Source organism: Cebus imitator, unplaced genomic scaffold, assembly GCF_001604975.1.
Source record: "Cebus imitator isolate Cc_AM_T3 unplaced genomic scaffold, Cebus_imitator-1.0 Scaffold16, whole genome shotgun sequence".
Taxonomy (NCBI): Eukaryota; Metazoa; Chordata; class Mammalia; order Primates; family Cebidae; genus Cebus; species Cebus imitator.
This window is the reverse complement of record NW_016107331.1, coordinates 2,752,830-2,767,335: the sequence shown is the minus strand read 5'-3', so window position 1 is coordinate 2,767,335 and position 14,506 is coordinate 2,752,830. Positions and strand designations below refer to the sequence as shown.

The following is a 14,506-nucleotide window of genomic DNA, read 5'->3' as shown; positions in this document are numbered from 1 at the left end:
TCAACACCTCTGATTCCCTAATGCTGACAAGCTAAACAACTTGTTTTGTCTCTGGGAGCTCTTCTCTGGTGATTAACTACTTATGGCGAATACTAATTATATGAAAGTACAGTATTGAAGAAGTAGTGTCCTATTTCCTCTACCTGCAGCCTCAACTTATCTCTGAATCTAGAAGGTAGAGCCACTGTAAACCAGAACCAAGAAAAGACATTTTCCACCCCTGAATAAACAAATATATTTCCTACTTTTTAGTAAAGCACAGCTCACTGACAAGAAACTTTCTTTAACCTCTGGGCTCTAAACCAAATATAATTACCGTAAAATGAGTGCTTTAAAGGCTTGTGATAATTATATGGATAAATCCACAGCAAGAGTTTGTGAATTAGTGAACTATCAGTGTCTTCCATTCCCCATGTCCCATGTTGAAAATTTTCCCCAAATTGTCAGTTCTTAGGAACTGCACTTCAGATTAAAATCTTCTCACCAGGGAGTCTATGAGAATTTCTTCTTGTGTTTTAAATCCTAAGTGCTTGTTAAACCGCCAACACTGCAAAATTAGAGACCATTAAACAATATAAGGCAGCAAGTGATTAAATCTACCAAACACATATTCAAGCAGCTTAAGCTACTTTTTAATTAAAAATAAAATATCATTGGCTAAATTCAGATGTCTTAGCTATCCAGAAAAAAGTTAGAAGGCTGTTCAAAATGAACAATGCTGCTGATAAGGCCAGATACAAAGGGAGAAATAGGGCAGGAGGTTGGCTGAACAGGAGGCTCATCTTGGTCCCTGGGCCTGGGTGGCAGCACACATCCCAATGCTGACCCGGTTTAGGCAGTGAACTGCAAGCGGGGAGTAATGGCTGTGCTGCAGGGTGAGGACGCCATGTGGCTGCTGATTAAATAAGCTTTATTAGCTAAGGCCTCCAAGGAGACAGGGTGTTCCACCTTCTTGGCAGGGGAATGAGTTGAGTAACAGCATCACAGGAAGCTAAGGCATGGGAGATGTATAGATGGCTGAAGGAAATGTTAGTGCTATTTTTAAATACAGCTTAAGCTAATTGATAAACATTTCTTAATTATTAGCTTGTGGGGAAGCAGGCACAGGGGCTTCTGAGTTGATGGGATCATTTGAGATTAAAATAAATTTTTACTGTAAAGTTAGAAGTAAATAAACATTGTAGCTTTAAGTTGTTCCTACTTGTTTAAAGTAAAGAAAAAGGGCCAGGGGGCTTAGTCAACAGGCCAAGAATTTGAAGATCAGACTTAAGGCTAGGATGATATCATTCATGCTGAAGTCTTGATACCCTTTCTGAAGCATGCGAAAATTTACTGGTAAAACCTTACCTCACCCACAGTTTTCTTATTTTTAACTCTATTTTTCTTTCCCTCTGGAGAATAATTTTCCAAATATGCTTTTTGCTTTATATGTAAATGTTATAAATTTACTTTTAGCTTTAGACATGGTCTTACCTAAAAAGCTTGCCCTAAAGTAAAGTACAGGCACTTGGTAGCTACAGGAATATAAGACATGATACTCATATTTAATCACTTGGGATGCTGCTGGAGCTTCAATCACTTCACAATCATCTGAGGGTAGCTCAAAAGCCTCCTGAAAAAAAGCAAAAACAGAAACAAAATGGGTTTGTTAATAAGAAAAGTATTAACATAGAGAGGAAAAGAGGAGATTTTCCTCTTGCAAAATAACAGTTAAATAAATATAAAGCTATGAGGCAAGGAAAAGGGAGTTTCCCATATTAATGTTTAACATTTGAGTCCTGGGTAAATAGTAAAACCAGAAAACATTAGCATTAAGTAATTCCAGATTGTTTTTGAGGGACAAAGCAGATCTGGATACAGAAAAACAAAGAAAAAAATGCAAAGATCTATTGCCTGAAAAATCTTTACCGTACAATTTTAGCAACAAGATGATGGCTATACAAGCTACCTTCTTCCCTACCTGTGAAAGCTAAAAACATCCTAACAATTGAACAAGAGGCTGTGAAATGTCCCTAAAGATTCTATTGTACTTGCCAAAAGATGATTCATTGTGTGCTGAACAATTCCCAGTTCCATTTTGAATAAGAAAGTTATTTTGCAAGAGGTTGAATCTGTTAGGTATATTTCAAAACCTGAGATGATTCTGTTTTCTTCATTATTGTGCTATCTTTGGTATATTTCTACAATAAATCTTGATTTTATGATAGAGTAGATGGCAAATATTTATGTCAACTTAAATAGAGTTTTGTAAGCAGAGATGATGATAGTCATCTCACTTCTCACCTAATTATTTTTTTACTGGTTGATTTTTTTATTTTGTGTAGGGCTTTTAAAAGAACGTATTGGACACAGTGAGTCAGGGCATGGTTCCATTCACATTCACTTATTTATTGGGGTTGAAGAATTTCCTTTGAAATTAAATTAGTACTAGAAGGAATGAAGCAGGTTGGTTTAGCTCATTTCTACCTCTCATTAAAACAGTGACAACAATGAACAATCAGAAATAACTAAGGAAAGATTTCACACTTTATCAATATGAAATAAGGTTTTCTGTTGAGATAAGCAAAGCCCCAGACTACTTTCAAGATCTGTATCTCCTTTACAGATAATTCTGTAATTCCCTACTCACAGTCAGTTCACTGGGGAGATATTACAATGGATAAATCACAAGTGGAGATATTTACAAAATATTTTTCACTAAACTCCAGTAAACACTATCAATTAAACACAATAAAATAACCAGAAAGAAATCACAGAAATAAATATCCCAGACACAGAGAATTAATACAGTAGCAAGAAAAATATTTTTCTATTTTGTTTTGTTTTTTAATTTTCAGTAGGCATAAGTATCTGTACCTTCTATTACATCAATTCTTTTAAACTAATTCTTTCTTTTTGGTCAATAATTGGTTTGCTTAGCATTTATAATTTCCTTTCTTTCTTAACATAAAATAATTCTATCTTGATGGTGAAAAATTACAAATATTGCACAAACACACAAAAGAAAAAATAAAACTCCCCTCATCCCAGCACTCCTATACCTAAGATTTGTAACCATCTTTAACGGGCCAGAGTGTATTTTTTTAGACTTTTTGATTTTTGGCACACAAACACATATACATACATAGACACATATACACCTCCTCGCCACCCCCGCCCCTGCTTATATTCTACTATATATACATATGCTCCTAGAGTGGATATTTTCACTCATGGGCATCCTGCCACGTGCTGCCAAGTCACTGCTATAGATTTAGTGCCTTTTAATGCCTTCACTATATTTCATTGCATGGCCACACCATAGTTTTGTTTTTTTTTTTTAACATTTCCATATTGCTAGATATTTTAGGTTGATTATAGTTTTCTGCTACTTACAAATAAGGCTGCAATGAATATCACAGCACATATACCCTTGCACACCTGTATTTTTCTATGGTGCAGATTTCTAAAGGCGGAATCACTGTATCAAAGAGTCTGAGCATTTTAAATTTCAAGAGATACTGAATCTGAGAAATTCTATCCTCAGAAAAAGGATGTATCAGTTTATATTCCCAGCAAAAATGTCAAAGATTGCCCTTTTCCTATATCTAATAAATACCAAATATTGTTTTTAATTTTTGCCTATTGATGAATTTTTAAGTGTCAACTTTTCATTGTTTTAATTTCTAGTTTCTTGGTTACTCACTAGTGAAGGTGAATAGCTATTCATATGTCTATTGGTTATTGGCATTCTCCCATGATTTGCTTGTTTTTATTCTTTATTTTCTGTTTGCATTTTTTGTATTGAATTATATAAACTCCTTGTATACTGGAAATAATAACTTACTATTAGATAAAAATATATGTCTACACCATAGTAAAACAGAGGTGTGCAAGGATATGTGTAAAACATATACACATATACACACACATATATACAACACTTTCTGTTTTCTTTCAATTGTTTGTTGTACTTTTTTATCACAGTTTTTTTTTTTTTACTTTTATGTCATCAAATCTGTACCTGTTCTGTTTAAAGTTTCTGAGTTACATGTTTTCATCAGAAGGCCTCCTGCTGTACCCCACCTCAGTCTTACAAATTATAAAGATGTTAAATTCCTTTACTATATACACACCTTTTTAAATTAAAATTTAGATCATTAATCCAACTGACTTTGGTTTTGTATATAGTGTGAGGTAAGAATTTTCCCAGATGATTTCAATAGTCCATCTTTTTTCCATTGATTTTAAATGTCACCATACCATAAATTTGGGGTGTGTGTGTGTGTGTGTGTGTGTGTGTGTGTGTGTGTGTGTTTATTCTCTAATCTTCTCTATTGCGCAATTTCTATTCTTAGACCATCACTAAGTGCATACTGAATCGAAGGATTTGGGTCATTAATTTCTGCAGAAAAGTGCAGAAATAGACTGCCTGAGACCCAGTGCTGCTAGTAAAGATACAATTTTTGGAAAAAAATATCCTTTACCTAAACTCAACTTATGCACTCAGGAATGTGCTGGGATTGGCACCAGGTACTTGCAACTGGTGATCAATTAGGCATAGATCCATATTCTCTGGAACAGGTAGGAGGCTCAAGAAATCAGAGAGAGGGGACAGAACAAGCTTCTTGAAAAGCCTGTTAGAAGTCTCACTCCAGTCATTGTTCTCACTGGCAGCTGAGAGTCTTTGTGGGTTGTGAATGTCAGGGGTACTTGTCCTCTAATTAGGACTGTTACTATGTCACCCAGTGTTGCTCTGGGCAGTCGTCTATGTTCAATGACATTTTTGCATGCTTTACTCATATTAGATGAATCTGAGTCCTTGATTTGTGTCTGCTAGGATCTTTCCATCAGTCGTCGCCACCTTTATTATGTCCATAAAAATATCATTCCTTGAAGTCATGCAATTTGGAAGTCTCAGACTTCCACATATTTTCTGCTTCTCTTTCCAGTTAAAAGTGCCAGATGGTTTTAGAACTTCAAAACTAAGGTTCTTGTCTTACTCATTTTCGTATTCCTGGAGATTCTAGTACAGAGCTGAGAACCCTAGTAAGCAACATTTTCTATTTCAGTCTGAAGATCTGTTTCCTCCTCTCTAAGTATATTATAACAAATTTCATAGGTAATTTACCAGCAATCCCACCCCATCCCAAAGACTAAAAACAAGTAAATGGAGGAGGGAGTAAAGATGCAAAATGTCACCAAAGAGGATATAGCAATGCCAAATAAGCACATAAAGAAGATATTCAGTATCCTTAGCCATCAGGGAAATACAAATTAAAACTATAATGAGATATCACTAAATATCTATCAGAATGGCTAAAATCAACAAAATAGTGGACACCACCAAATGTTGGTGAAGATACAGAGAAACTAGATCATATATTGCTGATTGGAATATAAAACAGTGTGCAGCCTCTCTGGAAAATCATTATGACAGTTTTTCATACAAGTAAACACATAATTACCATACAACCTACCAACTGCACTCAGGCATTTATCCCAGAGCATTGAAAAACCTGTGCATGAACGTTCACAGCAGTTTTATTCAGAATAGCAAAAATCTTGAAACAGTGGGGTGTCCTTCAATAGGTCATGGTTAAACAAACTGTGGTACATCCATACCATAGTATTTAGAAATGTAAAGGAACAAATGATTGACACACAACAGCCTGGATGAATCTCCAGGGAATTATGCTAAGTGGTAAGTCAATCTCCAAAGTTTATATACTGCATGATTCCACTTATATAACATTTTTGAAGTGACAAAACTTTTGAAATGAAAAAACAAAGAGCAAATTAGTGTTGGGAGACTGGAGGTCAGAGGGTTGGTTATAAAAGGGCAACATGAGAAATCTTTGTGGTGATGAGACTATTCTGTACCTTGACCACGGTAGTGGATATGTAAGCCTACACATGTGATAAAACTGTACAGAACCAAACATACACACACAGACACACACAATGAGTATAAGTAAAACTAGGCAAATCTGAATAAGATCAGTGAATTAAATCAATGTCAACATCCTGGTTCTGATATTATACTACAATTTCAGAAGAAATTACCACTGGGGGATATTAGGTAAAGGGTAGATATGATTGTTATGTCTTATTACTGAATGTGAACCTATATTTATCTCAAAAAATTTCAATTAAAAAATGGAAAGCATAGAAACAGTGAGGCAATTTGAGTCTTATTAAAATCTAAATAAAATTTTTAAGACCTCAAGGTACGAATAATACAGATGACAGAGGGATCATGTTAATAAAGAGAGTCTAATGTCAGGGATTTGTTTTGAAATAATACAGAAGAGGGGTAAGTGGATGGAAGTATAGAAGAAGTATGACTGGCCATGGAGTGGTGATTGCTGAGATTGTTTGATGGGTCCCTGGGTGTTCATTGTACTGTTCTACTTTAAGGACTATTTTAAATTATTTAAAATAAAAAACTAGGATAAAAAAGTTTCTGATACCATGTTACAGAACTGAACACAGAATGAAGAGAACTCTAATTATGAAAAGAAACCTGAATCATTCCACCTAGTCCAACACTCTCATCTTGCAGATACAAACAACAATACCCTTCTTATTGGTGACTTGCCCAATCCCACCTAGGTACAGTAGTTCCCCCTTATCCAAAGTTTCACTTTCTACAGTTTTCAGTTACCCATAATCAACCATGGTCTGAAAATATTAAGTGAAAAATTCCAGAAATAAAAAATTAGTAAGTTTTAAATTGTGTGCCATTAGTAGTGTGATGAAATCTCCTGCCATCCCGCCTTCCTGGAACATGACTCATCCTTTGTCCAGAGTATCCATGCTGTAGACACTACCAGCTCATTAGTCACTTAGTAGCAATCTGGGCTTTCAGGTCTACTGTTGTGACATCGCAGTGCTTGTGTTAAAGTAACCTTTATTTTACATAATAATTGCCCCATGGCACAAGGGTAGTGATGCTGGCAATTTGGATTTGCCAAAAAGAAGTTGTTAATCTCTTACTCTGCTCATTATAAATTAGACTTTGTCATAGCTATGTATAGGAAAAAAAATAGTATAAACAGGGCTCAGTATTATCTGTGGTTTCAGGCATCCATTGAAACATCTCCCGCACAGACAAGGGAGGACTACTATAGTTAGACGTAAAGGAAAGGCTACAACCTTTGTCTACTGACACCGAAACCACTGCTCTTTATACTGCAGTATGCCACTTAACTATTACTATGCTTCATCTGGACTGATGTTCTGAACCCCATAATAGTAACACTTTAAGTTAGTTAATATTTTCATTATTTTTATTTTATTATGTGATTTTTAAAGGATTTGGGTAGACAGTGAGCCCTAGGTATACATGGGGGGTTGGCTCCAGAATCCCCCACGCTGATGATACCAAAATTCACAGATGTTCAAGTTCCTTATGTAAAGTGGCATAGTATTTGCATATAACCTACACGCATCCTCCCATACTTTAAACCATCTCTGTATTACTTATCATACCTAATATAATGTAAATGCTATGTAAATAGCTGTACTATATTGCTCAGAGAATAATGGCAGAAAAAAAGGTCTGTAGCTGCTCAGTTCAGATACAACCACTATAGTTCTAACTACAGTTTTGATCTTGGTTGTCTAAATCCATGGATGTGAAACCCACAGATATGGGGGGACCAGCTGTACTTAATTTGATATTAAGAGTTATTGAAAAAAGAAGTAACAATATATTGATTTTTCTCAAAATGTTGCCATTTCATGAAGATATGTGTATTTAGAAAATTACATTCATTCAAGAGTTAAAAGATTAAGTGGTTCACATTAATTATAGAAACCTTGATTTTATTGAATTCAATTAACAATAAGTTGACAGTGATCTCTCATTTAGAAAATCTGATATGAATTAAGCTTTACAACTAAATCCCATTAAATGAGGATCATGCTGAACACACTTCATAGATATTTTACTGAAAGCAAACCCAAATAGTATATTGGGCCCTGGAAATGAGATCCATATCTCTATTTAACCTACAGGGAAGGAAGAAAAACTTTTCTTCTATCACTAATAATCTCTATTACTATTACTGAGCAAACATAAGTAATGAGCTTTATTCATAACATCCCTTGAGGAAAAGAGAGTTGATTTATTTATCTTCTACCAGTCAAGTCTTTAGTTCAAATTAACACTACTGGGCTGGAATCATAGCTAAGTAACCAAATAGTGACAGAGGGGCAGTGTTGGTTCAAAGACAGTCCTGACTGGACACAGAAACCATCTTATCACAATGGAAAGATGTGATGTAATAAACTCTTCATTTGCTGATTTTCCTGAACCAATGGTGGTTTAATATTTTCAGAAGTGACAAAGATTGATGAAGCCTTTTGACAAACCATTTAAAAATCAAGTTCTTAAGAAATAAAGAATTTTAACTATTAAAATATTTAAAGTGAATTATAAAAATAATCTGTGGGACTTCAAGTAATCAGCTCTTGTTTTGATTGTTTCATAGCTCATCATTTTAGAGTGGAGTGATCTTTTCACTATCTTAATTCCCAGAATGACTTTTTCCATGATCACTGTGGCTTCTGAGTAAGTGACTGTCACAAGAACCTTTGCAAGTAACGTCATTCTTTTAGCAACTATAAATGTTGTATCTGGTACATATCAGCAGGTTTGACATATGTCTAACAGCATCCAAAGCAACACTGAAACAAAAAAGGGTGGTTACAAGATGATCCCAAGTATAGTATCTTAGTGAGGCTCTCCCCTTCCCAGTAATATTGTCACTACTACTACTGATTGTTTTCAAAGAGGGTAAAAAAGGTGCCATTCTTTGCTTTCCCTGCTACATCAGACCAAAGTGAATTAGAATCAGCATGGCCAACGTGGGTTCCCACTGAGAGGAATAATCTGTTTCCTGTGCAGGATTAAATCCTCTTCTGCAGGCTGGCATGCTCAAGGGCAAGGCAAGAGGGAGGGGATGGAGAAACCAGCCAGAGCACATCTGGCAGTTTTCTGGATGTTTACAGCTGGCTCCACTGTGCTTCCTAGACCCTGTTTCTTTTAAGACTGCACAGGAAACAGCAAGAGAGCTAATGCCTGGAGCTGGGAAGCTTGCAAACAGGCCAAGTAAAAGATGGAACTGTGGAAGAGGCTGTCTCTTAGAGTCCATGCTAAAAAAACACAGGCTCTTTGGCAGGAGAAAATAGTAATAATACTTAATTCCACTTATCACTTATTCTTTTTCTTTTTCTTTATTTTTTGAGATGGAGTCTTACTCTGTCACCAGGCTGGAGTGCAGTGGTATGATCTCGGCTCACTGCACCCTCTGCCTCTCGGGTTCAAGTGATTCTACTGCCTCAGCCTCCTGAGTAGCTGGGACTACAGACATGCATCACCACACACAGCTAATTTTTGTATTTTTATTGGAGACAGGGTTTCACCATGTTGCCCAGAATGGTCTCGATCTCTTGACCTTGTAAGCCGCCTGCCTAGCCCTCCCAAAGTGCTGGGATTACAGGTGTGAGCCACCACTCCTAGCCAAGTGAAAGAATTAGCAGAATAAGGGATACGAAAACCAGTAATTCCTTATGTAAATCATGACAAACTATTAGGAAGAGGGAAAATGTTTCACCTCTTAAAAATTTCTCAAGCTTCAGAAGTTGGTCAAGTGTGCTTCTCTTCCAAGTTACCCTTTACATGTGACATACGAAACTTTAACAGTTTTTCTGAGCCAATTAATGTGCATTTTGTCATTTGTTCCTCTCCTCTAGAAGGAAGGCCCAAGGTCACCAACAAGTAAGAAACTGGCCCAGGGCAAAAACCTAAGCCTTCAGGCTCCAGGTCCAGGGTTCTTTCCAGCTTGTAAGGATCATCAGATTCTCGGGGGAGGGAAATGTTAAACAGATGTATTCCCTGCCTCCACCCCCACAATTCTAATCCAGGAGTTCTGAGATGGGTTTTAAGAATTTACCCTACCAACAGTACTCCTGTGATGCTATGCAAGTGGTCAGTGGACCATTCCAGGTCTTGCCTCACATATATATGAAGGGTCTACTTTATGATTCTTTACTTTCGTAGTCTATGGAATTATAAATTCAGGAAAACTTATTTACCAAGAGCCAAAATTATGACATGAACTGGTTTGCCTTCACTACCTGCTCATCTTTGTTTTCAGGACCACTGTTATCTCATGTGGTCTCCTCTCAGAGGGAGCCTAATGCACTTCCGTTAACCTAAGACCTCAGCTTATCACCCCCAACTCCCAGTTCAGTCCCCCATTCCTTCATCGACTCCTATATAAAAATCTCCTTCATTTTGTCCTTTTCCTTCTAATTGGTTAGTTAATTCTTGCTAAAGTATTAATGGCCATTAGTGGCATAGTATGTTACTCCTTTGTCAATTATATTCAACAGTAGATTTGTGGATGATAACCCTAATCAAAAGGAATCTTTAATAGTGGAATTTGGAGTGCGAAAAAGAAATACATTTTGTACCATACATGTAACCACCAATCTGTGAAACTTGACTTATAAGGCATTCTATGTTTTAACTCTAGAGCCAGAAAATTCTTCCTTGTTACCTTGCTACAAAATAAATCAGTTTCCATTAGATTTATCCTTGCAGAAAATTAAGAACAAAGAGTCATCATTTTTACAGAATATGAACAAATTTATTTGTCCCTCATATTAAATAAGCCCAGTTCATCTAATTTTTCTTATATCTCTAGTTCCATGGATCTGCAAACATTTTTCTAAAGGGCCAGGTAGTAAATATTTTAGGCTTTGTGGGCCATAGGTCTCTGCAGCTATAGCCTGAAAGCAGCCAGTGGCAACATGTAAACAAAGGTATGTGGCTGTACTCCAATGACATTTTATTTACAAAAACAAGCTGTAGTCCATAGACCTTAGTTTGCCTACCCCGGAAAATCCATTTTAAGGCCTTCTTTAATTTTATTTTACTGTATTTTTATAAGCACTAAACAGAATTGTATTAAAGGACTCATGTCTCCATTTGGTAAACTCTTTCGACTTTTGCATTGTTTTTTCCTGTCATAGGATGTTACATTACATTTCCTGAGGGTATAAGAAATTCTGAGCCTTAAAAGGACACTGATAATTAAATCCAATGGGCTGAAGTTTGGCTGAAGTCATTTTATAAAGTAAGGGATAGCACTACCTTAATTTAAACAAGTGAGATTTTTAGTCTTGATGAATAAACTGCAAATTCCTTCAGCACATGAATAAACTTCTATACTCAAATCCAGAAATGAGTAAATTTCTCTGCCAAAGAGTGAAAATGACAAAGACAAAGCCTTGATAAACAGACCAAGAGGCAAGCATTGTAGGAATGTTAGAGGACTGTGAATCCTAAAGCACAGGCCCTCTCACACATGCACAAGAAACATCATGTCTAAGAATTAGCAAGGAACTATTTGAGTAAACCATTAGTTCCTTCCCTTGCTCAAAATTGTCTCTGGATTATACGGATGTGAATAAAAATCTGTTTGCTTGCCTTTTACTAGGAGAATCCCTTTAAAATTTTCACAAGTATCTGTGACATGCCAGGCGCTATGCTTGTGCTGGGACAAAGACATGGTTGTTGCATTCATTCATTCATTCATTTATTTAGATTGTACTTTAGGTTCTGGGGTACATGTGCAGATCATGCAGGACTGTTGCACAGGTACATACACGGCAAGTTAGTTTGCTGCCTCCATCCCCTTGTCACCTATATCTGGCATTTCTCCCCATGTTATCTCTCCCCAACCTCCCCACCCCCCACCATCCATCCTCCAGCACCCCACAATGGACCGCAGTATGTGATGCTCCCATCCCTGTGTCCATGTGTTCTCATTGTTCAACACTCGTCTATGAGTGAGAACAAGTGGTGTTTGATTTTCTGTTCTTGTGTTAGTTTGCTGAGAATGATGGTTTCCAGACTCATCCATGTCCCTACAAAGGACATCGTTTTTTATGGCTGCATAGTATTCCATGGTGTATATGTGCCACATTTTCCTTGTCCAGTCTATCATTGATGGGCATTTGGGTTGGTTCCAGGTCTTTGCTATGGTAAACAGTGCTGCAATGAACATATGTGTGCATGTGTCTTTATAATAGAACAATTTATAATCCTTTGGATATATACCCAGTAATGGGATTGCTGGGTCAAATGGAATTTCTAGTTCTAGATCCTTCAGGAATCGCCACACTGTCTTCCACAATGGTTGAACTAATTTACACTCCCACCAACAGTGTAAAAGTGTTCCTATTTCTCCACATCCTCTCCAGCATCTGTTGTCTCCAGATTTTTTAATGATCGCCATTCTAACCCGCGTGAGATGCTATCTCAATGTAGTTTTGATTTGCATTTCTCTAATGACCAGTGATGATGATCATTTTTTCATATGTTTGTTGGCCTCATATATGCCTTCTTTTCTACACGTTCAGAGAAACTTCTCTAGTAACAAACTATAGAAATGATCCCTGAAAGTATAGTCTTTATGCCTTCTTTTGTAAAGTGTCTGTTCATATCCTTTGCCCACTTTTGAATGGGCTTGTCTTTTTCTTGTAAATCTGTTTCACTTCTTTGTAGACTCTGGATATTAGCCCTTTGTCAGATGGGTAGATTGTAAAAATGTTTTCCCATTCTGTTGGTTGCCAGTTCACTCTAATGATTGTTTCTTTTGCTGTACAGAAGCTCTGGAGTTTAACTAGATCCCATTTGTCTATTTTGGCTTTTGTTGTCAATGCTTTTGGTGTTTTAGTCATGAAGTCCTTGCCTATGCCTACATCCTGAATGGTCTTACCTAGGTGCTCTTCTAGGGTTTTTATGGTGTTAGGTCTTATGTTTAAGTCTTTAATCCAACTGGAGTTAATTTTAGTGTAAGGTGTCAGGAAGGGGTCCAGTTTCTGCTTTCTGCACATGGCTAGCCAGTTTTCCCAGCACCATTTATTAAACAGGGAATCCTTTCCCCATTGCTTGTCTTTGTCAGGTTTGTCAAAGATCGGATGGTTGTAGATGTGTGGCGTGGCATTCCCTCTGAGGCCTCTTCTCTGTTCCATTGGTCTATATCTCTATTTTGGTACCAGTACCATGCTGTTTTGATTACTGTAGCCTTGTAGCATAGTTTGAAGTCAGGTAGTGTGATGTCTCCAGCTTTGTTCTCTTTGCTTAGGGTTGTCTTGGCTATGTGGGCTCTCTTTTGGTTTCGTATGAAGTTTAAGGTGGTTTTTTCCAGTTCTGTGAAGAAGGCCATCGGTAGCTTGATGGGGATAGAGTTATATCTATAAATTACTTTCGGCAGTATGGCCATTTTCACGATATTGATTCTTCCTAACCATTAGCATGGAATGTTTTTCCATCTGTTTGTATCCTCTCTTATTTCCTTGAGCAGTGGTTTGTATTTCTCCTAGAAGAGGTCCTTTACATCCTTTGTTAGTTGTATTCCTAGGTATTTTATCCTCTTTGTAGCAATTGTGAATGGGAGTTAGCTCTTGATTTGGCTCTCTGTTAGTCTGTTATTGGTGTATAGGAATGCCTATGATTTCTGCACATTGATTTTGCTTCCTGAGACTTCGCTGAAGTTGCTTATCAGTTTAAGAAGATTTTGGGCTGAGACGATGGGGTCTTCTAAATATACAATCATGTCGTCTGCAAATAGAGACAATTTGACTTCCTCCTTTCCTAACTGAATACCCTTTACTTCTTTTTCTTGCCTGATTACTCTGGCTAGAACTTCCAATACTATATCAAATAGGAGTGGTAACAGAGGGCATCCTTGTCTAGCGCCAGATTTCAAAGGGAATGCTTCCAGTTTTTGCCCATTCAGTATGATATTGGCTGTGGGTTTGTCTTAAATAGCTTTTATTATTTTGAGATAAGTTCCATCGATACCTAGTTTATTGAGAGTTTTTAGCATAAAGGGCTGTTGAATTTTGTCGAAGGCCTTCTCTGCATCTATTGAGATGATCATGTGGTTTTTGTCTTTGGTTCTGTTTATGTGGTCAATTACATTTATAGACTTGCGTATGTTGAACCAGCCTTACATCCCCGGGATGAAGCCTACTTGATTGTGATGGATAAGCTTTTTGATGTGCTGTAGCAATCGGTTTGCCAGTATTTTATTGAAGATTTTTGCATCTATGTTCATCATGGATACTGGCCTGAAGTTTTCTTTTCTTGTTGAGTCTCTGCCAGGTTTTGGTATCAGGATGATGTTGGTATCCTAAAATGATCTGGAATGGAGTCTCTCTTTTTGTATTACTTGGAATAGTTTCAGAAGGAGTGGTACCAGCTCCTCTTTGTACATCTGGTAGTATTTGGCTGTGAACCCGTCTGGACCTGGACTTTTTTTTGGTTGGTAGGCTATGAACTGCTGCCTCAACTTCAGCCCTTGTTATTGGTCTATTCAGGGTTTCAACTTCTTCCTGGTGTTGCTTTTAAATAATACTATAATATTTCAGCAGTAACAAGAGCAAGATGAAGCTCTTGGCTTTCTATTGGGATTCAAGGGGACACTCAAAACCTCAGATAAAA

The 14,506-nt window shown here is 37.0% G+C and overlaps 1 protein-coding gene and 1 pseudogene across 5 annotated transcripts in view; both read right to left on the bottom strand.

Moving 5' to 3' along the window:
- ATG10 (autophagy related 10) overlaps window positions 1-14,506 on the bottom strand; it is a 281,245-nt gene that overhangs the window by 91,014 nt on the left and 175,725 nt on the right. For all 5 annotated transcript variants that reach the window (XM_037731180.1, XM_017507852.2, XM_037731185.1 and 2 more), the window contains one exon: window positions 1,474-1,612. In XM_037731180.1, the coding sequence (XP_037587108.1) occupies window positions 1,474-1,612 (139 nt within the window). The remainder of the gene's footprint in view (window positions 1-1,473; window positions 1,613-14,506) is intronic.
- Window positions 12,372-12,469, bottom strand: LOC119468332 (annotated as a pseudogene).